The following is a 25,343-nucleotide window of genomic DNA, read 5'->3' as shown; positions in this document are numbered from 1 at the left end:
GAGTTGACGCTTTTGAGTTGTGCTGGCGAAGAATGCTGAAAGTACCATGGACTGCTAAAAGAACTAACAGATCTGTCCTGGAGGAAGTGCACCCGAAATGCTCCTTGGAAGTGAAAATGGCCTCACCTATTTTGGTCATGTTGTCAGAAGCGACCATTCCCTGGAGAAGGATGTCATGCTTGGAAGGGTGGAGGGTCGACGAAAGAGGGGGAGGCTGTCAACGAGATTGACGGACATGGTGGCTGCAATGATGGACTCAAGTATAGCAGGGATTGTGGAGCTGGCGCGGGATCAGGCAGTGTTTTGTTCTGCTGTGCGTGGGGTCACTATGTCAGAAATGACTCGACAGCACCTAACAACAACAACATCCATGAACAAAGTAGGTTCTTCCATTTATGTAGTGCCCTTGTTGTCTCCTCAAGTGTTTTAGTTTTCTTTGTATAGGTCTTTTGTGTCTCTGGTGAGGTTTATTCCTAGATATTTTTATCTTTTTAGTAGCTATAGCTACTAAAAGAACTAATGTTATTGTTTCCCTTATTTATCAGAGGACTCTTTGTTGGTATAGAGCAATCCAACTGATTTTTGTATGTTGACCTTATATCCTGCTACTTTGCTGAACCTCTCTGTTAGTTCCAGTAGTTTTTTTGAGTCCCTTGGGTTTTCTATGTAAAGGATCTTATCATCCACAAATAGAGACAGCTTTAGTTCCTCTTTGCCAATTTGTATGCCTTTTGTTTCTCTTTCTTGCCTTATTGCCCTGGCCAGGACTTCCAATACAATGTTAAATAGCAATGGTGATAAGAGGGCACCCCTGTCTGGTTCCCATTTGTAAGGGGAATGACTTGAGTCTTTCTCCATTAATAATGATGTTGGCTGTTCGCTTTGCATATATACCCTTTATTATTTTGAGGAATTTTCCTTCTATCCCTATTTTGCTGAGAGTTCTGAACAGGAATGGATGTTGGATTTCATCAAATGCCTTTTCTGCATCGTTTGATATAATCATATGGTTCTTTTCTTTTGTTTTGTTTTATGTGATAGATTACATTGATTGATTTTCTGATGTTGAACCACCTTTGTAAACCTGGTATGAAAACCTGGTATGAATCCCACTTGATCTGGGTGTATTAATTTTTTTATATTTTGTTGGGTTCTGTTGGCTAGGATTTTGTTAAAGACTTTTGCATCTATGTTCATGAGGGATATTGGTCTGTAGTTCTCCTGTCTAGTGGTGTCTTTCCCTGGTTTTGGTATTAATGTTACGCTTGCTTCATAGAATGAATCTGGGAGTATTCCATCTTTTTCTATGCACTGGAATAGCTTGAGTAGTATATGTGTCAGCTCTTCTGTGAATATCTGATAAAATTCTCCAGTGAAGCCATCAGGGCCAGGGCTTTTCTTTGTGGGAAGTTTTTTTTTTTTTAATGATCTGTTCACTCTCTTCTTCTTTAATAGATCTGTTCAAGTTTCCTTTATCTGAGTGGGATAATTTAGCTAAGTCTTGTGATTCTAAAAACTTGTCCATCCCTTCTAGCTTTCCAAATCTGTTGTATAGTTTTTCATAATATTCTGTATCTTTTTTATTTCAGTTGGTTCTGTTGTGATGACACCCTTTTCATTTATAATTCTTGTCATTTGGATCTTCTCTTTCTTTTCTTTTGTTAGATCTGCTAATGGTTTATTGATTTTATTACTATTTTCAAAGAACCAGCTTTTTGTTGATTTTCTCTATGCCTTCTGTGTTTTGTTTCATTCATTTCTGCCCCAATCTTCATTATTTCCTTGCTTCTAGATACTGTAGGCTTCTTTTGTTGTTCTATTTTCAGTTGTTGGAGTACGGGTTAGGGTGTTGATTTTGTTTCTTTCCTCTTTTTTGATATATGCATTTATTGCTATAAACTGTCCTCTGAGTACTGCTTTCACTATGTCCCATAGGTTTTGGTATGATGTATCTTCATTCTCATTTGTTTCTAGGAATTTTTTTATTTCAGTTTTTATTTGTTCTGTTACCCAGTCGTTTTTGAGCAGTGAATTGTTCAGCTTCCATATGTTTGATGCTTTTTCCTTGCTCTTCCTTATTAATTTCTGATTTTATAGCATTGTAGTCTGAGAAGATGCTTTGTAGTATTTCAATGCTTTTGAATTTATTGAGGCTTGTTTTATGTCCTAACATATGGTCTATTCTGGAGAAGGATCCATGTACACTGGAATAGAATGTGAATTGTGCTTTTGTTGGGTGAAATGCTCTGTATAATCTATGAGGTCAAGTTGGTTGATTGTATTGTTGCGTTCTTCTGTATCTTTGAGTTTTTTCCTAGTTGACTTGTCCCTCTTTGAAAGTGGTGTGTTAAAGTCTCCTACTACTATTGTAGAGTTGTCTATTGTCCCTTTTAATTCAGTTAATATTTGCTTCATATAATTTGGAGCACTGTCATTGGGTGCATAGATATTATTGTAAGGTCTTCTTTGTCAACTGACCCTTTCAGCATCATATAATGTCCTTCTTTGTTTCTTATGATGTTTTTTACCTTAATGTCTATTTTATCAGAAATTAATATTGCCACTCCTGCTCTTTTTTGGCTTCCATTGGCTTGGTATATTTTTTTCCATCCCTTAACTCTTAACTTGTTTTTATCTTTGTGTCTAAGGTGGGTCTTTTGTAGGCAGCATATAGATGAGTCTTCTTTTCTTATCCAGTCCCCATATCATGAAAGAAGAAAAGATTATTTGTCCAAGAAGCTCACAGAACCCCACACAAAATAGATCCCAAGAGAAAAACACCTATCTCTTGATAGGTGCAGTTAGTCCATTCACATTGAGTGTAATTAGTCATAGGTACAAATTGATTGCTGTCATTTTATTGTGTTTTTTGTCATATTGTTGGTGTTTCCTTGGTCCATATACTTTTCTGTGCTGAGTTCGGTTTGCTGGCTAATGCTTTCTCCCTTTTCTTCTTTATTCTTGGTTTTGTGCTTATTAAACCCATGTGTTTTCCTTCGTTCTGGATTTGCTAAGGGAGATTGTTACTTTTCTCTGTGGTTACCTTGGAGTATATTCTTGTCTCTACACTTTTAGAACCATGAGTACTGTGAAGACTTTGTCCTGTTTTCCTCTCCATTTGGAAGTTTGTACCTAGAAGTTTCATTCCGTCTGATAGGTTATTTGCTGTTGTTGTGTGCTGTTTGACTTCCTTGGTTTTTAGAGTACAATATTTTATGGTCTTATTTTGAGTTCCTATTTTTCTGATTTGGTTTTAGTGTTGATGCCACGTTTCCTGATTTTGTTGATCTCTGTTGTGGGTTCTCTATTAGAAGAACTCCCTTAAGCATTTCTTGTAGGATGGTCTGGATTTTTACAAAATTTCTGTTTGTCTGAGAATGCCTTGATTTCACCCTCATATTTGAGGAAAATTTGGCTGGATATAGGATTCTTGGTTGGAAGTTCTTTTCCTTCAGTGTTTATATATACCATCCCATTGCCTTCTTGCCTACATGGTTTCTGCGGAGTAATCGGAGCTCAGCCTAACTGTTTATTATAAGTAATATTTCTTTTGTCCTGGGCAGCTCTCAGATTTTTTTCTTTGTCTTTGGTTTAGGAGAATTTAGTTATAATATAATATGCTTTGGTGTTTTTCTCTTTGGATCTATTTTGTGTGGGGTTCTATGAGCTTCTTGGACAAGTATCTTTTCTTCTTTCATGATATGGGGAAGTTTTCTGTTAGCAGGTCTTCCACAATTTTCTCAATCTTTTTTTTTTTTTTTTTTTTTTGCCTCCTCTTGTTCTGGAATTCCAATGGGTCTTACGTGGTTTCTTCTAATATCATCCCATATAATTCTTAGGTTCTCTTCATTTCTCTTAATTTGATTAATTTCATTTCTCTTAATCTGATTTTTCTTCATACAGGCTGGTGTCCAGGGATTTGTCTTCTAGTTGAGATATGCGTTCTTCAGCCAGTTCTAACCTACTCTTTTGTGCTTCTACTGTGTTGTGTAATTCTGTAATTTTGGTATTCATCTTCTGGATTTCTAACTGCTGTTTTTGTATGAGTTCTGATTGTGCATTAATCTTATTATTTTGTTCTTGAATGATTTTCCTGAGTTCTTCCAGGGAACTGTGTTCTCCTTGCTTCTGTTTGGGGTTTCCTTAGTTAGGCTCTTGTAAAGCTCTATAAACATATCTTCTAAATTCCTTCTCAGATAATTCTATTGCTTCCTCTTCCTCCATGTTTAATGAGACCTTTGTTTCTGGTTTTGCTTCTAATACCTTGTCCTGTTTTTTTTTTTACTTGATTTGAGGTTGCTTGCTGTTTCCTGGACATTTTGAGGTTGTCTTTAACTGTTGGCTTTGTATTGATTTGTTTTGTCATGTTTTTAGGGTTTAATACTTTGAAAAAGTGAAGCTGGTATATTTTATTTTTTTTAGTTATTAATTCAGGTTTTCTGGGTTGTGCTGCAGTTTTCTTTGTGATGGTGGATTCACTGTATGGAATGTGGATATGGGTTTCTGTTTGTCGTAAAGAGGGTTTAGAGTTCGAACCGGGAGGCTTTATGGTGGCTGAATGTTGTCTCTTCTATTGGATGAATGAATTTATTGGTGGAGAAGGTGGGAGCAGAAGAAGGAAAGCTCACTGTTGCTAGGGGCGGTTTCTAGGGCTTTAAGTGGGCTGCTACTGATGATGCTGTACTGTTATTCACAAGACTGCAGCTCAATTTCAGCAAAGACTGCAGTTGTTAGGAGGTCGCCACTTTCTGCCAGGCTCAGACACACGCAAAAACCCCAGTCCTGAGTCCCCTTGGCACCAAGACCCAAGACAACTTCCTGGTTCTGTGATTCACTTCTGTCTGGGCCTTCCCGTCCACGGGACCGGCCCAACTGGCCCAGAACGCGATCTTCCCTGGGAGTTCCTCTGTGGGTCCGCCCACCCACAGCACCAAAGATCTGCTCAGTTTCAGCAGCACTGGAGTCGGGAGAGTGTGGTCCCAATATGTCTGATAAAGTCAAGCACAGGCCGCTCAGTGCCCCTAAGCTGATCCAAGCCTGCTTGGTGACCCACTGCAGGGGCACCACCCCGGGCCCACCCTCCTGCAGCACCAATGGACTCTCTGCTTGGGTTTCAGCGGGTGCTGGACATGCCCGTTTGCACCTAGCCGACCCAAGTTACCGATAAAATCAGGTGCTGAAGGTAGATCCTTGGGGTGATCGCTGGTATGTTGGTGTGGTCTCTGGTATGCTGGTGTGGTGTGTCTTCTTCCTTAACCCAGGGAGGTCTCAGATGGCCATTCTTGCCTGCTGGTCGGCACTCCCCCAAGGAAGTCTCCAATGGCCTTTCTTGGCTGTCTGTTGGCACTCCGCAGGATAAATCTTCTGATCTTGTTATTTTTTTGCTCTCCCTTTCTCCTTTCTAATTCTGCTCTTCTGAGTTTGGTGCACTCTGACTCAGTGAGCTATTCAGACTACCAAAATCACTAACTCAAACTGCTGTGCTCTATAAACATAGAGTTTTTCAAGCTCTAAGATGCTAGAGGGAAATGGTGTGGTGATTACTCATGAGAGTCCATTTTAAAATCCTCTTCATGGATGTTTTTGGTTTAAGTTTTAAGGATTATCTCAGGGCAACAGTTTCAGGTGTTCATCCAGCCCTCTTAAGACTCCAGAAAGTCTTGTTGTTGTTGTTGTTATGTGCCATCGAGTCGGACCTGACTCATAGCGACCCCTCCTTGGGTTTCTGAGGCAGTGTCATTGTAAGTAGATTGCACCATCTTCCTTCTGAGGAGTAGCTGGTGGGTTTGAACTGCCAGGCTTCTGGTTAGCAGTCAAGTGCCTTAGGCACTATGCTACCAGAGCTCCCAAACAATAGGTCAGTTTAATTAGTAAAGAAGGTTTGCCTTGAGCATCTGCAATGCAGTAAATTACTTAATATGGCCCTTCTAGCCACAGTCTTGTGACTCCCACCAAATGACTGAGTAAAAAGCAAAACCCACGGCCATTGAGTCGATTCCTACTCATAGCGATCCTCATATAGTTTCCAAAGCTGTAAATCTTTTCAGAAGTAGATTGCTTTATCTTCCCCCCACAGAGCAGCCAGAGGTTTGAACCACCAACCTTCTGGTTAGCAGCCAAATGTCTTACCCACAGCAAGCTCCTAAAGACTGAGTTGGACTATGTAAATAAAGATGCTTGTAGCCCACCAAGGAGATTTTACAGCTTACTAATAACGCAAATAAAGTGTGTAGAACTCTTGTAGGGTTGGGACCATGCAAGTAAGATGGAAAGAGCCCTAAAGAGGGGATAAGTCACTTTGGCATCCCACTAGGCTTAAATGAGCCAATCAGAGGCTAGGAAGGTGACCTCACTACCATCAAGAAGAGCCAGGAGTGGAGTGTGTCCTTTGGACTTGGGTTCCCTAAGCTGAGAACCCTCCTAGAACCAGTAAAGAGAGAGCACTGACAGCAAGAAATGGTACAGTAGCAGGGAGAAGTGGTGGCAAGCACAGAATAGTCCACTGGCAGAGAAATGGCAGCAGTGGAACCAGGAGACTGGCACATAATGGCATGGTAGGCTTCCTGGCTCATGTAGATAAAGTTAAGAGCCTTTGGGCAGAAGGCTTCCTGGTGGAGTAAGGTGCTTTTGGGCACTTGCTGACAGAGCTAAAAAGCTTTGTAACACTTACTCGAGGAGGGCAGGGCTAAAGGGTCAAGAGTTGAGAGACGCCTGCCTATGGGCATGGCTAAGAAGCTGTCCTGTCCGAAGATGTATATCCTGAGTCATTCCTGATCCTAAATTGTAACCTACTACTTCCCTAACAAATGAGCTCTGGTGGCACAGTCCCTAAGGCATTTGCTGTGAGTACTGTCTGTGAGTTCTGTGTGGCCACTGCAAAGTATTAGAAAACCCAGCAGAGAAGTAGAGGGTGCCGTGGGAGGGACGGCTGGTGTAAGAATTGGTAAAAAGACTGAAGGGAGGAAGTGTATTTGATTTCTACCTCACAGGAATCAGCCTTGGACAGATGATCCTGATTCTCTCTCCCTTCCCTTGTGAAGTCTGAGGAGGTCAGATGCCACCGTGCCATTTCTACAGTATCATGCTCTTTTGAAGAACTACCTACATAGGATCAAACTGACAAGAGCAATTTGGAAAGTCATAAAGGAAGTTTAGAGAGCAGTGTGTTTATGTCATGAGGGAGGAAGGAACAATTTGGAAAGGAAGGGTGAGAATAGTTACACAACTTGAAGAACGTAATCAATGTCACCGAATTGTACGTTTAAAAATTGCTGAATTAGTGTATGCTTTGCTGTGATAGCAACAACAACAAAGTTAGGGGAAAAAAAGAAGACAGGATTCATTATGTACAAGGAACTGCATTTTTGACTGATAACCAGAAGGCTGGCGGTTCAAAGCCACCAACCACTTCTCGGAAGGAATGTTGAGCAATCTACTTCCGTAGTGATAAACAAACAAACAAAAAAACCTCAAACAAACCCGACTCCACGGCAGTGACTTTTTTTTTTTTTTTTGGTAAACCAAACTCAGTATATCTGACACGGTCTGTGCACAAATAATCTTTGCAATTTCCTTTGAGGATCATTTAAAATGTTGGTCATTTGCTCTTGAAACAAAGGAGAAACAAATGAAAAGGCTTTCTATGACAAGTGTGAAAAAAGTACACACTGTGGAATTATGCCATCCCCCACTCGCAGCAAAATTATCTTTACCTAGACCTTTTACTTGGTCTTAAAGAATTAAGATACTATACAAAACATTGTTCCACCTCCTACTTTGGTGAGTAGCGACTGGGATCTTAAAAGCTAGCAAGCTGCCATCTAGATGCAACGATGGGTCTCTCCCTCGTCAAGAGCAAAGAAGAAAGAAGAAAACCAAAATTAATGGAAACAATCAGTCCCCATGACTGGTACACCATCCGATCTGCAACCTAAACAACTACGAGACCAGAAGAACTAGATGGTGCCCGGCTACCACTGTCATCCACTTGGAAGGGATGTAGGAGATCCTGGATATAGAGGGGGAACAATGTGGAACAAAACTCAAAATCATTTGGAGGGAAAAAAAAAAAAAAAAGGATGGTTGGGACCAGGTTTGCTGGTCCAATGGAGCCTGGTGGAACCACTGAGACTATGGCCCCTAGCTCCCCTTCAGGTCTGGAATTGAACCCACTCCTGTGGTTTCCAGTCAAACAGAGTACAGGCATGTGAGTTGAACATTTACCTCAAGTAGACACACGCCCTGGAGAGAACAATCATGGGAGAAGTAAGGGCTGCTTATGCACAGGGAGACAGCTCAGGGGACAGGAGAGTTTGGAGGGATGGACACTGGGAAGAGGTAACTATGGGGAGGAAGTGGGAGGGGAGCTGTTGCATTGTGGTAAACTGTGGTCAATGACATGAGACAAAGTATATGTGAACTGCTGTATGGAGAGTGAATTTGTTCTGTAAATCTTCACCCAAATCACAATTAAAAAAAAAAAAAATTACAGACCAGTATACCCTCAAAAAAAAAAAAAAAAAAGAATTAAGATAACTACTGTCTTGTGTAATCTGATGAACCTAGGTACTGTAAAGAGAAAAAAGGACCAGCATCCTACTTCTATCGTAACTCATTCTATATAAGAGAAAGAAGTCCTGAGATAATAAGAATTACTTGGAGCATGTAAGTATGTAGAAATGCTTTGGATAGACACAAACTAATTTAAGAATAAGTTGGAGTTTTATTGTATAGTAGCCAATTAATATTTTACTTTCTACAAAGCAGTGGTACTCAAAATGTGGTTGGAGAGCAGCTGGGAATCTCCAAGACCCTTTCAGATTATTTATGGAGTTCTCCCTTTTCCAACTACATATCTGTGTGAGGTCAGGTTTATTCATGTTCTTCAACAAAAACATGGTAACAGAACAGAAACAGTTATGAGAATCCAGCTGTCTTCTACTAAACATAATAATAAAGAGATTCACAAAAGTATAAAATAACACCATTCTTGTCACTAACTTTTTGGAAATAAAAGTTATCTTTTATGAAAAATGTCATATATTACCATATACTGAGTTTATTATCATTATTATTTTAAAAAATGTTATTGTGGTAAAAATGACAAAAATTTTGCTATTTTAGTCATTTAAAGTGTACAGTTCAATGTTATTAATTATATTCACCATACTGTCCAACTAAGAACATGATCTACTTCCATTAAGTTTTTATCACTATAAGCTGAAACTTAGTACCCCTTCAGCAGTTAACTTTCTAGTCTCTCCTCCCACAAGTATCATTATTTCTAAATGACTTAATGATATATTTAAATATTTTTCTCAGTCCTATTTCTAATACAGTAAATATTGACAGATATAACTCTATTAAAACTTTTTTGAAGTTTTCAGTAATTTTTAAGAGTATAAAGGATCCTAACTTCAAAAGATTTGAGAACCTACTGCTACAAGCACAGGAATTTCAGGAGTCAAGATGTTGGGGTCACAACGTCTCAAGCAGAGGTAGGCTTCAGTCATTTATTCAATTAACATTTATTGAATAGCTAATATGTACAAAGTCCTGAATTAGATACATACCATCTAGTGGGGGAGACAAGCCCTAAACAGATGTGAATCTGAAAGTTATCTCCAAAGAGTAGGGCAGTTCAAAGCTTACTATGTAACAGTCCCATTCAACAGTAAAATAGTTTTCCTCTGCAAATTCCAGCTGTGACCTGACATATGTTTCTGAGATCATTCACTTTATCTAGCTTCTTGACTTCACCACACATCTGTCAGTCTGTCATACTGTGGTGGCGTGTGTGTTGCTGTGATGCTGGAAGCTCTGACACTGGTATTTCAAGTACCAGCAGGTCTCCCAAGGTGAACGGGTTTCAGTGGAGTTTCCAGACTGAGACAGAAGAAAGGACTGGTGGTCTATTCTGGTAATTAGTCAATGAAAATTTTATGGATCACAAGCGATTACTGTCTGACATCCTTGCTTTGGACATGTCTTCAGGAGGGATCAACTGCTGGAGGAGGATATCATGTTTAGTCAAGTAGAGGGCCAGTGGGTGTGAGGAAGATCACTAGTAGGATTAAAAAAAAAAACAAAAACAAAACTCACTGCCATTGAGTCTAATCTGACTCATAGCGACCCCTCCTTGAGTTTCCGAGATAGTATCACTAACGAAGTAGATTGCCCAATTTTCCTTCTGAGGAGGGGCTGGTGAGTCTGAACCGCCAGTCTTCTGGTTAGTAGTCAAATGCCTTAGGCACTATGTGACCAGAGCTCCCATTAGTGGGACAGACTGGCACAATAGCCACAACGATGGATTTAAACATGCTGGCAATTGTGAGGATGACATGGAACCAGGCAACATTGCATTTTGTTGTATGTAAGATTGCCATGACTCAGAGTGGACTCCACAGCAGCTACCTATCACTTCACCAAAAATCTACTTTGGAGATCTGTAATAGATGAAGAAAAGTAAATATGGAAATTACCCAGAATAAAAGAGTCAAACCTGAAATAATAATTGAGACAATCTTGACAGAAGCAAAAGAATCTACTGCAAGAGATGTTTTCCTTATGGAATATATATAGATTATATATTTTCTTATAAATCCAGTCATTCTAATATACTAGGAGAGTTCTTTTGAAAGGAATACTAAAATGAATTTGCATCAAAGTGGTAGGATAAAAAGTCACAACTACCCATTCATTCACTTCATTAAACATATTTACCTTTTTAAAATGGATGAGTGATAATTTAATGCATTTGCTTAAAATAGAAATATACACAAGCCAAACAAGAAGTGAATTAGAAAGGTTAACAAAGCTTCAAATTTGTGGTCTAAGAAACAATTGCCAGTGAGATACTGAGCCTATATTTTAATTAACAACTGTAAAAAGAGCTGGATCCACCCCCTCTAAATTCCGATAAAACTTCGTGCATACATTTATTACACTATATTTTTTTTCTCTCTTTTTTTTTTAAATTGTGATTTGGGTGAAGATTTACAGAACAAATTCACTCTCCATATAGCAGTTCACATATACTTTGTCTCATGTCATTGACCACAGTTTACCACAATGCAACAGCTCCCCTCCCACTTCCTCCCCATAGTTACCTCTTCCCAGTGTCCATCCCTCCATACTCTCCTGCCCCCTGAGCTGTCTCCCTGTGCATAAGCAGCTCTTCTTTCTCCCATGATTGTTCTCTCCAAGGCGTATTACACTGTATTTTTAGCCACTAATTTTCTTGTCTTTCTCCTTGAAGGCAGAAACCATGACTTACTCACCATTTAATCTCTGGCATACAGTGTGATATCTGGCATACTAAACTCTCAATATATAGCTGTTTAAGACTGAACTTTAAAAAGGTGAAAACTTAATCCTCAACTAAAAGGTGAAGTGTCTCAAAGAAATGTGCTGCCTGTAAGGATGAAATGAAACTCAGCCTGTCCTCCTGGGTCATCAGATAACCTACTGGCTCATGTTTATCAAGTATAGGAGGTAGTCACTGATATCTGAGAAATCAGTAAGACATTCAAGTTAACCAAGTTTACTCTATAACCAGAGATTTTCCCCAAGAAGAATTAAACACAATTATAACATCTGATTTAGTTTGAGACTCTTGTAACCTGTAATTGAGACTTCTTATGAATGCTATCACTAACTACCCCAAAGCTATAGATTACAAGGAATAACCTTTTTAAGAAACCCTGATTTAAAAAAAAAAAAAGGACCAGGTTTGCTGGTCTAATAGAACCTGGTGGAACCCCTGAGCTATAGCTGCCCTTTGGGTCTGGAATTGACCTCACTCCTGTGGATTTCAGCCAAAAGACAGGCATATGAGCTGAACATTTACATTAGGTAGATACACTCCTTGGAGAGATTACATTAGGCAGATACACTCCTTGGAGAGATAGATCATGGGAGAACAGAAGGGCTGTGTACGCACAGGGAGACAGCTGGGGGTGGGGTGGGGGAAGACTGCATGGGAGGTAAGGACACAGGGAAGAGGTAACTATGGGAAGGACGTGGGAAGAGAGCTGTTGCATTGTGGGAAATTGCAGTCAATGTCATGAGACAAAGTGTATGTGAACTGCTATATGGAAAATGAAATTGCTCTGTAGACTTTCACCCAAATCACAAAATTATCAAAAACAAAAACAAAAAACCCTGATAAACCTTAATATGAAAAAGAGATATAATAAATGGTTATTATTATCATTGCCTTAGAAGCTCTGGTAGCGTAATGCCTAAGGCATTTGACTGCTAATCAGAAGGCTGGCAGTTCAAACCCACCAGCCACTCCTTGGGAGGAAGATGGGGCAATCTACTTCCGTAGTGATACTGCCTTGGAAACCCAAGGAAGGGTCGCTATGAGTCGGGTCAGGTCCTCTAGATGGCACATAACAACAACAACAACATTATCATTGCCTTATGAGGTCTGTGTAGCTCTCCATATACATTTAACTACTTGACAAACTTATCTGTTTACAGATCATGAACTACTCAACTATGAAGATAAACACTGAACAACAAAAAATGACAATGCTTGGATAGAAGGTATTGTCAAGAAGGCACTATCAATCCAACATGATTCAAAACAGAGTATTAGTTAACTGGTCAGTTAAATCATTTAGAAAATTATCTACATTTTTAAATCCCATTTTTAATACAATTTTCTTTTTAGAAAGAACTGCTGTCTAAACCGGGAGCTGTGGTGGTGTAGTGCCTAAGGCATTTGACTGCTAAGCAGAACCTGGTGGTTCAAACCCACCAGCCAGTCCTTGGAAGGAAAGTTGGGCAATCTACTTCTGTAGTGATACTGCCTCGGAAACCCAAGGAGGGCTTACTATGAATTGGATTTGACTCAACGGCAGTAAGTTTGGTTTTTTTTAAAGGAGGGGTGGATTAAAGAACGAAGAGGCCAAAAATCAGTGAATTCCTCATAAGGCAACTTTTCATTACCTAAAAATACCTGTGGAGAGGAAATTAAAATAGGTATATGTCCCCTTTCCCACTTTATAAGGAGGGTATAGATTTCACTTGCTGCCTCCCCTTTATTAATCTCTTCTTTACTCATCTAGGAGACCCTGACTTTCTAAATCAGAAAGTGGCTAAAGCAAAAGTATCTGACATGTTTCTGTATAGTGATGAATATATTGTCTCCAGGGATAGAGCCAGGAACCTGACCTCATGCATGATAGTATGCAGGATTGTCTGCAGAGCATCAACAACACCCACTGTGCAGAAATGTCTGGGGGAAGACGTTTTCCCAGAGAGGAAGAGCACAGAAGACTTCTGACCATCTGGAGCTTATTAAAAGGTGGGTTCTTAGATAAGGGCAGGGCCATGTGGCCATCTTTTCTAGTCTTGCTCTGCTAGATATACAAACCAGATTTAATCCTGTGATTTACAATTCAGTAACTTCAAAGAGAATACCTTTAGGGATACAGTGGAATGGGCTGTCTCCCTTTCAGCCCAACTGGCAGCTGTGGTCAATCTTCTCAAAGCCTCTATTTTTCTCTGGTGGGCCCATTAATATTGGGCCACAATGCTATGAGATGACACAGATCTGGAAAAGGACAGCAGGCCTATCAAGAAGGGAAAAGCTCTTCCTCCATTTAGTCAGCGGAGGTAGGGAGAATAGGAGAAGAGTAAGAAAAAAAAAATAGGCAGCATGCAGCAGAGGTAGCAAGACTTACAAGAGGAAGATGAAATGAGTGGTTAACAAACGTACACAAGAAAATGAGTCATTATTTTTTGCTGCCAGTTACACGACAGGTCAATAAGTGAGTTTATTTAGTCCCCAGTGAAAGAGAACAGTACTGAGGAGGCTCTACAGACCAACAGAGAAGAGAGAATTAGCGTAATGAATGAGCAGCAGTGAGAGCTGTTATTCATCTCCTGTATGACTCACAAAATAATTTTTGTCCAACAATAAAATGCTGCCATTGCACTCCCATATTAAAAATAAATGAAGTTATATACCTCCGATGAAGCAAATATTAAGTCTCAAGTTTCTGCTTTGACCCTAAGGAACACCTGCTCATAGGACTACATTATTAAATTTAAAACAATTTCATCTTTAAGATCCAGTTTTTAAGTCAGACCTAATCTTTCTTTCAGGTTTCAAACAACAACATAATATTAAAAGAAGTTTTAAAAATCAGAATGATAGGGTACTGATCGATCTTCATCCATTTCAGGAAGTGGCATATGATCTAGAACCAATGGGAATGAAGGAAGAAGTCAAAGCTGCAATGAAAGAACTGGCGAAGAACAAGGCTCCAGGAATTGATGGCATACCGATTGAGATTTCAACAAACAGATGCCCCATTGGAGACACTCACTCAGTTATGCCAAGAGATTTGGAGGACAGCTACCTGGCCAACTGACTGGAAGAGATCCATATTTGTGCCCATTCCAAAGAAAGGGGATCCCACAGGATGTGGAAATTATAGAACAATATCATTAATATCGCACGTAAGTAAGATCTTACTGAAGATAATTCAGAAACGTTTGCAGCAGTATATTGACAGAAAACTTCCAGAGGTTCAAGCCGGATTCAGAAGAGGACGTGGAACAAGGGATATCATAGCTGTTGTCAGATGGATCTTGGCTCAAGGCAAAGAATACCAGAAAGATGTTTACTTGTGTTTTATTGACTATGCAAAGGCATTTGATTGTGTGGATCATGACAATTCCCGAGCACTTGATTGTACTCATGAGGAATCTGTACCTTGACCAGGAGGCTGTCATTCGAACACAACAAGGGGACACTACATGGTTTAAAATCAAGAAGGGAGTGCATCAGGGTTGTATCCTTTCTCCACACTTATTCAATCTATATGCTGAGCAAATAATCCAAGAAGCTGGACTATATGAAGAAAAACGTGGTATCAGGATTGGAGGAAGAATCATTAACAACCTGAGATATGCAGACGATACAACTTTGCTTGCTGAAAGTGAGGATGACTTAAGGCACCTACTGATGAAGGTTGAAGAATATAGTCTGCAGTATGGATTACATCTCAATATAAAGAAAACAAAAATCCTCACAACTGGACCAATGAGCAGCATCACAATAAATGGAGAGAAGATTGAGGTTGTCAAAGAATTCACGTTGCTTGGTTCTACAATCAATGCCAACGGAAGCAGCAGTCAGGACATTAGACGACATGTAGCATTGGGAAAGTCAACTGTGAAGGAACTGTATCAAGTGCTGAGAAGCAAGGATATCTCCTTGAGGACTAAGGTGTGCCTGACACAAGCCATGTATTTCCAATAGCCTGGTATGCATGTGAGAGCTGGACAATGAATAAGGAAGACCGAAGAAGAGTTGATGCTTTTGAGTTGTGGTGCTGGCGAAGAATGCTGAAAGTACCATGGACTGCTAAAAGAACTAACAGATCTGTCCTGGAGGAAGTGCAGCCAGAATGCTCCTTGGAAGCAAGAATGGCCAGACTTCGTCTCACCTATTTTGGTCATGTTGTAAGAAGGGACCATTCCCTGGAGAAGGATGTCATGCTTGGTAGGGTGGAGGGTCGACGAAAGAGGGGGAGGCCTTCAACGAGATGGATTGATACGGTGGCTGCGATGATGGGCTCAAGTATAGCAGGGATTGTGGGGCTGGCGAGGGATCGGGCAGTGTTTTGTTCTGCTGTGCATGGGGTCGCTATGAGTCAGAAACGACTCGACGGCACTTAACAACAACAACACAACAGGGTACCAGGAGTTGAGTGAGTAAAGAAGTGCATACATGTATGAAGAGAGAGAAAGGTGTACAGAAAGTACATGTCTTAGTTATCTGGAGCTGCTCTAACAAAAATACCACAAGTGGATGGCTTTAACAAACAAATGTATTTCTCACAATTTAGAAGGCTAGAAGTTCAAATTCAGGATGCTAACTTTAGGGGAAGATTTTCTCTGTAGGCTCTGGGGAAAGGTCCTGGTCTCTTCAGCTTATTTCCTAATTCTTGGGAGACCTCCACATAGCTTGACATCAACCTTTCCCCATCTGTTTCCTAGCTTGCTTGTTTAATCTCCCTTGTATCTCAAAAAAATAAAGAGAGAGAGAAATATGGACCTTTTCCACTTTAAAGTGTTACAAAGAAAGATGTCACTTTGAGGACAAAGGTATGCCTAACCCAAGCAATGGTATTTTCGATCGTCTCACATGCGTGTAAAAGATGAGGAATGAATAAGGAAGACAGAAGAACTGATGCCTTTGAAATATGGTGCTGGTGAAGAATATGGAATACACCATGGACTGCCAGAAGAATGAACAAATCTGTCTTGGAAGAAGTACAGCCAGAATGCTCTTTAGACACAAGGATGGCAAAACTTCATTTCATGTACTTTAGACATATTATCAGGAGGAACCAGTCGTTGGAGAAAGACATCATGCTTAGTAAAATAGAGTCAGCAAAAAAAGAAGACCCTCAATGAAACAGATTGACACTGTGGCTGCCAACAATGGGCTTAAACACAGCAACAACTGGGAGGATGATGCAAGATAGTACAGTACTTCGTTCTGTTGCACATAGGGTTGTTATGAGTTAGAAGTAACTTGCTGGCATTTAACAACTTATCTCAAAAGAGATTAACTCAAGACACACCCTACACTAATCCTGCCTTATTAAAATAACAAACATAGTCTATTCCCTAATGGGATTATAACCACAATCATAGAGGTTAGGATTTACAACATATATTATCAGGGGTCACAATTCAATCCATAACATTCTACCCTTTGGCCCAAAAAATTCATGTCCTTGCCATATGCAAAACACATTCACCTCATTACATCATCCCAAAAGTCTTAAATCAACCTCAAGTCCAAAATCTCATTTTCTGAAGGATTTAAATCAAATACAGGTGAGATTTTAGGAGTATTCCATCCTGGAGCAAAATTCCTCTTCATCTGTGAACCTGCTGAAATCTAGAATACAAGTTACCTGCTTTCAAAGTACAATGATAGAACAGGTACAAGATAAATATTTCCATTACAAATGGGAGAAACTGGATGGAAAGAGGGCTAACAGGCACCAAAGAAGTCCAAAACCCAACAAAACAAACTACATTATCTCTCTCAAGGTTTGAAAATAATCCTTTGTTCTCTGAGACCACCTAGGCAATGGCCCTGATCTCCTGAGCCTGGGTGTTAGCCATTCTCTCTGAATTATGGGTGGAAGCCCCTTGGCTGTAGGCTTCAGCTCCATCTTTCAGGCTGCGGTGTAGTAAATTACATGGTATGGCTTTTCTAGCCATAGTCTTTGTAACTCCCCCTTTGCCATGAGTAGCTGATTGTTAAAAGTTATCCACCTAGTGTATTTCTGTTGGAATGGCAGGAAGCAACCTTCTGGGAAGTTTGCTTTCTCTCAGGGGTATAGAATACTGATGCTGGGATGGCTGGTTTTAGCCACTCTGCCAGGCTCAAAAAGGAGCCCTCCTAGAGGCAAGAGGAGTCTCTGACTGCTGGCTGAGAAAGACATGCTGCTGAGAGAAACACACTGCTGAGAGAGCAATGCGAGAAATACGCACTGCTGAGAGAGAGATGTGCTACTGAGGGACTGAGAGAGAGATGTTGGCTGAGAGAGACTGGGCACATTCCTGAACTTGAATTGTAGCCTGTTGCTTTCCTAATAAACCCTATAATCTGTGAGTTCTGTGTGGCCACTACAGTGAATTATCAAACCCAGCAGAGAGGTGGTGGGTGCTATGGAAACAGTTGGTGTCAAGGTTAGTAAGAGGGCTGGAGGATGGTGGCATATCTGGCCTCCTAAGAATAGGCCTTGGGTTGCTAATGGTGATTCTGTCCTCCTCCTTTTTTTTAAATTGTGATTTGGGTGAAAATGTACAGAACAAATTCACTTTCCATACAGCAGTTCACATACACTTTGTCTCATGACTTTGACAAATTTACCCCAACGCAACAGCTCCCCTCCCACTTCCTCCTGATAGTTACCTCTTCCCTGTGTCCATCCCTCCACGCACTCCTGCCCTCTGAACTGTCTCCCTGTGCATAAACAGCCCTTCTTTCTCCCATGATTGTTCTCTCCAAGGAGTGTGTTCAACTCATATGCCTGTCTTTTGTTTGGCTGGAAGCCACAGGTGTGGGTTCAATTCCAGACCTGAAGGACAGCCAGGGACCATCGTCTCAGGGGTTCCATCAGGCTCTATCAGACCAGCAAACCTGCCCCCCCTTTTCTTTTCCAAAATGATTTTGAGTTTTGCTCCACATTGTTCTCCCACTCTATCCAGGATCTCCTACATAGATCCTTCTCCAAGTGGTTGACAGTAGTATCTGGGCACCATCCAGTTCTTCTGGTCTTATAGCTGTATAGGCTGTGGATTGCATGGTGTACCAGTCACTAGGGATAATTGTGTCCACGAATCTTTGGTTTTCTTCATTCTTCTCTGTTCTGGATGCAGAGAGACCCCTCATTACATCTCAATGGCTGCTTGCAAGCTTTTAAGATCCCAGTCACTACTTGCCAAAGTAGGAGGTGGAACAATGTTTTGTGTAGCATGTTATGCCAATTGAGCTCAATGTCCCCAGCGACTATGGTCCTGAGCCCACCGGTTCTACTACTCAGTCCCTCTGGGTGGCTAGCTGTGACCAAGAAGTGACTACAACCTTGTCCCTTGTCAGCTCTAATATACACCTGAGAATTCTTACAGATCATACAATCTGTCCACCTCCTGTGTAGTTACAGGAGGTCAGAAGATGCCGCCTCCTTGACTCTTTAGCACAGCCCCATTGGGACAGCAACTCTGCTCCTCCAGTTTTGGACTATAGCCTCATTGCCCTGGCACACCTAATGGCAGCCTCATATTCTGGAACTGAATTGGTAAAGGTGAAGATCAGATTCTGAAAAACCTAGAAGGCTATGGCCCCACACTTTGAGATCCAGGAGACCATGGCCTGACCCTTAGAAACTGAGAAGACACTGCTTCCTATGTTTCTTCCAACAGTTCTGCTGATCTGTGAACTGCTCCAGGGATGGTCCTTTTCTTTTCTTGGAATACAACAGATGTAGCTCCTTTGCCCTGTTTCCTATCAGTAGAATTCCAAGAGGCCAACAGCTTCTTTCATCCTTTTCTGTCTCCTTCAGTCTAAGCGGATGGGTTTTCTGCTGTAGTAGCTGGTTAGATCCCTCAGTCATAGGCTTAATCTCTTTAACAAAACACTGTGTAGTCATGTCCTTAGTCAACATTCTAGGACACATATTCTTTGTGTAAGAGAATTTTCCATATCTTTAAGTTCTGTTTTCATTTTGCACAGTTCATTTTTAAATCTACTCTTTCCTCCTGCATTTCACTATAAGTAGCAAGGAGAAACCATGCAGCCCCTTTAAGATCTTGCTTAGAAAACTCAGCCAGATATCTAAATCCATCACTTACAAGTTCTATCCTCCAACAAATGTCTGAACATAATTCAACAAGTTCTTTACCACTGCATAAAAAGCATCACCCTTCCTCCATTGTCCAATCACATGTTGTTCATTTTCTTTTAAAGCCTTACCAGAAGCACATTTAACATCCACATTTCTAGCAACAATCTATTGCTGGCATCATATGCAATCTCTAAGATGACAGACTTTCTCTATAGCTCTCTTCACTTCCTTCTGAACTCTCATCAGAATTGCCTTTGATGTAATTCTACCAATAGTCTCGTCAAGGCACTCCAATACAAAAACACATTGCCGTCAAGTCAGATCTGGTTCATAGCAACCCCTCCTGGGGTTTCCGAGGTGGTATCACTATGGAAAGTAGATTGCCCAACCTTCCTTCCAAGGAGTGGCTGGTGGGTTTAAACCACCAGCCTTCTGGTTAACAGATTGCTTAGGCACTAAGCCATCAGAGCTCCTTCAAGGCACTCTAAGCTTCTACTATTAAAAAAAGTTAAACCAAACTCAATTCCGTCGAGTCAATTTGATTCATAGCAATCCCTCCTTGGGTTTCCCAGACAGTATCTCTATTGAAGTAGACTGCCCAGTCTTCTTCTGAGGAGTGGCTGGTGGGTTTGAACCACCAGCCTTCTGGTTAGCAGTCAGATGCCTTAGGCATTACACCTCCAGAGCTCCCAAGTTTCTACTATTAGGTACCTTTAAACTCTTCCAGCCTTTATCCATTATTCAATTCTAAAATCGTTACCACATTGTAGGTATCTGTTAGCGCAACATCCCACTCTTCTGGTACCAAATTTTGTTATCTTAGAGCTACTGTAACAGAAGTACAAGTAGATGGCGGTAACAAAAAGAAATTTATTTTCTCACAGTTAAGGAGGTTAAAACTCCAAATTCAGGGTGCCCAATCTAGGGGAAGGCTTTCTCCCTCCATTGGCTCTGAGGCAAGATCTTTGTCTCTCAGCTTCTTTCCTGGTCCCCTGGAGATCTCCATATATCTTGGCATCTCTCTTTCCCTATCTCCACTTGCTAGCTTGCCTTTAATCTCTTTTATATCTCAAAAGAGACCAACTCAATGGGAAAACAATGTGGAACTAAACTCAAAATTATTTAAAAAAAAAAAAAAGACCAAGTTTGCTGGTCTGATAGATCCCTGAGACTATGGCCCCTAGTTACCCTTCAGGTCTGGAACTGAACTCACTCCTCTGGCTTCTAGCCAAACAACAGACAGGCATATGGGGTGAACATTTACATCCAGTAGATACACTCCTTGGAGTGACAGATCGTGGGAGAACAGAAGGGCAGTGTTGGCACAGGGAGACACCAGGGCTGGAATGCATGAGAGGGAAGGCTACAGGGAAGAAGTAACTACAGGGAGGAAGTGGGAAGAGAGCTGTTACACTGTGGGGAACTGCAGTCAATGTCATGAAACAAAATGTGTATAAACTGCTGTATGGAAAATGAATTTGCTCTGTAAACTTTCACCCAAATCACAATAAAAAATTTTAAACAAAGATTGATTAGTCACATTCTATACTAAGCCTGTCTCATTAACATTACAAAGACAACATATTCCCAAATGAGATTATAACCACAGCAATAGACATTAGGATTTACAACATGTATTTTCGGGTGACACAATTCAACCCGTAACAGTACATAACATACATTATGGTGAACTTTAACAACAGATACAAAAGAAATGTAGTTTTGCCTCTCTCAGTCAAGCCAAATACCTCTGGTATTTCAGATTGAATATCTAGATTCAAGGATATTTTTTGGGGATCTGGGCAGACCCCTCTCAATCACTCAATAAGTATTTATTGGCCACATGCTATATTCAAGACATTTTGTAAGGTGCAGTCCACCATAAGCAACCAATCAGCAGAGATCCACAAAGGAATGCCTCTGTCTTTTTATAGGTAATCATCTCCTATCTGTAGTTCTTTAGCAAAATAGTTAGCTAGATAGAAACATTGGGCTTATTGTCAGGGGACTTTTCAAGTCATTTCCATCAGATGAGACTGTAGCTCTCTAGGGAACATGGGAACTTAAAAAAAATAATAAATGTTCAACGTGGTTGATGATAAGGAAGAGAAAGTAAGACCAAATTATAAACTCTGTACTTATTCTTTGGGAGATTCCTGACACACCACCAATAGAAATAGTTAATCAAAGGGCACAGAGTAAAAATCATTAAAATATGCAGTAATAATCTGAAACAAAAACAGATAAAATGCAGAGTTCAAGTCAAATCCATTATATTAAACAACCACAAATAGCAAGATCAGGGATTTGTTCTTTAAATCCAACAATACTAGGAGCAGGGGGTTAAATCTTAACCCTTGAAAGGTTTTTGGAATAAGAAAAGATAGCCACATCATACAATGGAAAGAACACTGGACTGGGGAATATGATCTGGATCCTGATTGCAGTTCCTCCCCATCATGAGTATACAACCTCTGAAAAGCTTTGAGATGCTTAGAAGCCTTCCTATACTGTCTGTGAAAGGAGGAGGTTAGAGTTCTAGCTCTTACAGTTTGATGCATGAATTGCTTTTAGAAACTAAAAAGGTGGGATTTGAGAAATGAGAAAATGCAGGAAGATGACCAACTGTACCAATAATTCCAGTATGTCTTTTACAATACTGTTGTTATTGTTGTCATCTGCCCCTGAGTCAGATCCGACTCATAGTGACCCCTCCTTGAGTTTCCGAGGCAGTATCAGACTGGCTTTTGTCCCCTATATGAAAGGCTAGCATAGCAAGAAAGGACTTGATAAACTAGCTGTCAATTTTATTACTAATTTAGGTAATGGGTATTAAAGAGAAACAAAATAGCAAGACTGCTTACAAGGTTAACTTTCCCAACAGCAAACATGAGACAAACAAAATGCCTGTCCTCACTAGCCAAGAAATATCATACTAGAACACTTTCAGCCATTCCCATTCAGCCATTCCCATCCACCCCTATTCCCTGGACACCAGAGCACCATAGAAACGCTCAGATAGAATTCCCACCGGTAAAGGATCCTTTCCAGTGTCTCTGCCAGGGATATATGTCTACAGCCATCTGGGGGACCCTTTTCAAAAGAAATGTTTGTCTAAAATGTATGTTTATAAACAAGCTAATTTTTCTTATCACTAACATGAGGAAATTTCCATATTTGTATACATTTATATGAAAAGCAAAGAATCTCTTCCTAGGACAATGAATTTTTTTACTGACGTCAATTCTTAGTCATTACATTGCCTTTCTTTTTCCAGTTCTCATACACAGGTGCTAAGGTAGAGAGTGTGTGGATCTAGGTTACTCCTAAAAGAGGTAAGTGGTTTGCACCTCCACTCCAAGAATATTTAATACACTAACTATACTTAAATGACTGCAACACTAAGTTCCTAAGGACCGACCCAAAAACAAACAAACAAACACTGCCATGCAGTTGGATCCAATTCATAGTGACCCCTCTTTGGGTTTCCAAGGTAGTATCACTACGGAAGTAGATTGCCCAACCTTCCTTCTGGCCAGCAGTCTAATAATGCCTTAGGCACTAGGCCACCAGAGTTCCTAAAGGTTAAGGACCTACAGATACTTTTAGATTTGTAGGTTTCAGTGCTTCAGCTAAAGGCATCTTTATTTTTGCACTTGAATAGAGGAGCTCTTGGTGGTTAGCAGTCAAGTGCCTTAGGCACTACCTAGTGATACTGCCTCAGAAATCCAAGGAAGGGTCACTATGGGTTGAAATCCACTCCACAGCAGTGAGTTTGGTTTTTTGGAGGTTGGTAGAGTACTTTGATGACAATACACAAACAGTAAATAGATGAATGAGCTACATAAACATTTTTTGAAAGATTTTTTCATTTTAGAAATGAGAGGCAAATCAAAGCAGCAATCCAAAACGTAACACTAACTTTTCAGATATGAACAGATTATTTTATCTGCAACATATTTCCATCTTAGAAAGGGTGTTTCTGCATGACAATCATTTTTGCTCTGGATAAAGGCAAAATGGATAAAAACTACCAACATGAAATTCTCATTACCTCTGCAGAAAAAAGTCTCCTTCCTGGAGTTTTGAGCAGACTTGATCAAAATCGCTCACAGCTACCAGTCCACATTATAAAACCACCACATCAAGTCCTCAGTAAAGATCTTTATCTTAGACAGCAGATAGGACTCATTCACTCAAAAAAAGGTGCAATCACTGTTACCAAGAACACGTGGTTGGGCAAAGTATGCTGTAATTCTACTAAACTCATTTTGAAGTTTGCTCAATACAGTTATCCTCTAATAAGCACTATGGCTCTTCATCTCTTCAAAATCACCAGTTCTTTCACCTCAGGCCTCCAAGGCCTGTTCTGCAGCTGACATCTTTCCATGCTTTGGAAGCCTCAGGCTCCACCACACTCACACCTACCAGATTTCAACTCATTCGAACTCTGGAGGAATTTTTTTGAACGCTCGCAAACATATATATCCTAAACAAACTTACATGACCTGACAAAGCAAGGCTTGGGGCCTAACTAAACCTGTTCCCTTCCACTCTCAGAAACTGAAGTGTTCTCACAAAGCCTAGATTCCTACGAACCCACTTTTACTTGGACTGTATGGCTCTCGCGCTGACCTCCTCAGCTTCTCCTGTCCCTTTCCTGCTCCTCGATTCGGGATCTCTGTCCCAGCTCACACTCAATCTGTTTGTAGAATCCTTGGAGGCTGGTTGGAGGAAGGCCTATAAGGTCCCCTATCAGATCTCCAGGATGTAAAACTGAATGGACCCACACCCCTACTCCCCGGTCTTTTTTACCCAGGTTCCACAACCACTGCTGTACCCCTCACTGCAATCCCCTTGGGCGGTCCAGACGCCTCCAGCCCCCTCCTTCCGGGCTTTCCCCCCCAGTTCTCCTTCCGGTCCTCAGCTTCTCCCCTAGGGCGGCTCCAGTGCCCGCGTGCCCGGGTCGCCCCCGGCCCTCAGCGCCGCTCCCTCCCGGGCTCTCACCGCTCGAAGAGTAGCCTCACGGAGAATATGCCCGCCGCCAGCGGGAATACCGAGAGGATATGCCGGGCCCGTGGGTAGCCGTAGCCGTCGCTCGGCCCCTCGAGGTCGGCCCAGCTCACGTTCTGGGGCAACCAGAAGCGCTCGTTCCACAGCCAGCCCCACAACAGGCCTAGGGCTCCCGCCGCCGCTGTCGCCATCTTACGCCCGCCCCGCGGCCACCGCCGCCACAGCCAACGGAACCCGCGGGAAGGCGGCCCCGGGGCGGGGCGGGGCCGGGCGGGCGGCCACCCCCTTCCGGCCCCAGTTCGGCCCCGGCAAGGCTTAGCCCGCCTCCTCCGCAGGGCCCGGCCTCTTCACCGCCCATCTCGCCTTCCTGCCCACCTCCCTCACCGCAGCCTCCAAAGCTGCCTCTCCATGGGGCCAGCTCCCTCCCTTTCGAGACTCTAACTCAGTCCGGCTATTGCCCTGGAGCCACGCCCATCCCTTCCCCGCCCAGTCTAGCTCTGGCCCCACCCCCCACGAGCCCCCAACTCTGGCCCCGCCTCTACTGCGGTGCGTCTGGACCACGCTTTTGCCTTACGCGCGCATCCAGCCACAGTTACGCCCTTTAATCCAGGGCTGCTAGGATTAATTCACGGAGATGTTCCTCTTTCTCACTTCAAACTCTTTGCCTTGGAATCCATTCGGACTCAGCAACCTATAATAGGACCGACTAGCATGGCCCCTAGGTTTTCCAAGGCTGTAAATTTTTATGGAAGCAGGCTGCCACATTTTTCCTCCAAGGAGCATCTGGTGGTTGGAACAGCCGACTTTTCTTTCCGTTAGCCCGGAGACTTTAACCACTGCCCACTGTTGTTGTTGTTATGTGCCCTCCAGTCGGCCCCGACTCATAGCGACCCCTCCTTGGGTTTCCGAGGCAGTATCACTACGGAAGTAGATTGCCCA

At 41.6% G+C, this 25,343-nt stretch overlaps 1 protein-coding gene across 1 annotated transcript in view; it reads right to left on the bottom strand.

Annotated features, from left to right (window-relative positions):
- The window catches only part of CERS5 (ceramide synthase 5), an 86,710-nt gene extending 62,115 nt beyond the window's left edge, over positions 1-24,595 (bottom strand). Inside the window, exon 1 of the mRNA XM_007937815.1 lies at positions 24,399-24,595. Coding sequence (XP_007936006.1) covers positions 24,399-24,595 — 197 coding nt within the window. The remainder of the gene's footprint in view (positions 1-24,398) is intronic.
- Positions 24,596-25,343: the final 748 nt, after the last annotated feature.

The sequence above is a fragment of the Orycteropus afer genome, unplaced genomic scaffold (assembly GCF_000298275.1).
Source record: "Orycteropus afer afer isolate SDZICR_OR568_19922 unplaced genomic scaffold, OryAfe1.0 scaffold00045, whole genome shotgun sequence".
Classification (NCBI taxonomy): Eukaryota; Metazoa; Chordata; class Mammalia; order Tubulidentata; family Orycteropodidae; genus Orycteropus; species Orycteropus afer.
The sequence above is the reverse complement of the archived record's forward strand: the minus strand, read 5'-3'. Positions and strand labels throughout refer to the sequence as shown.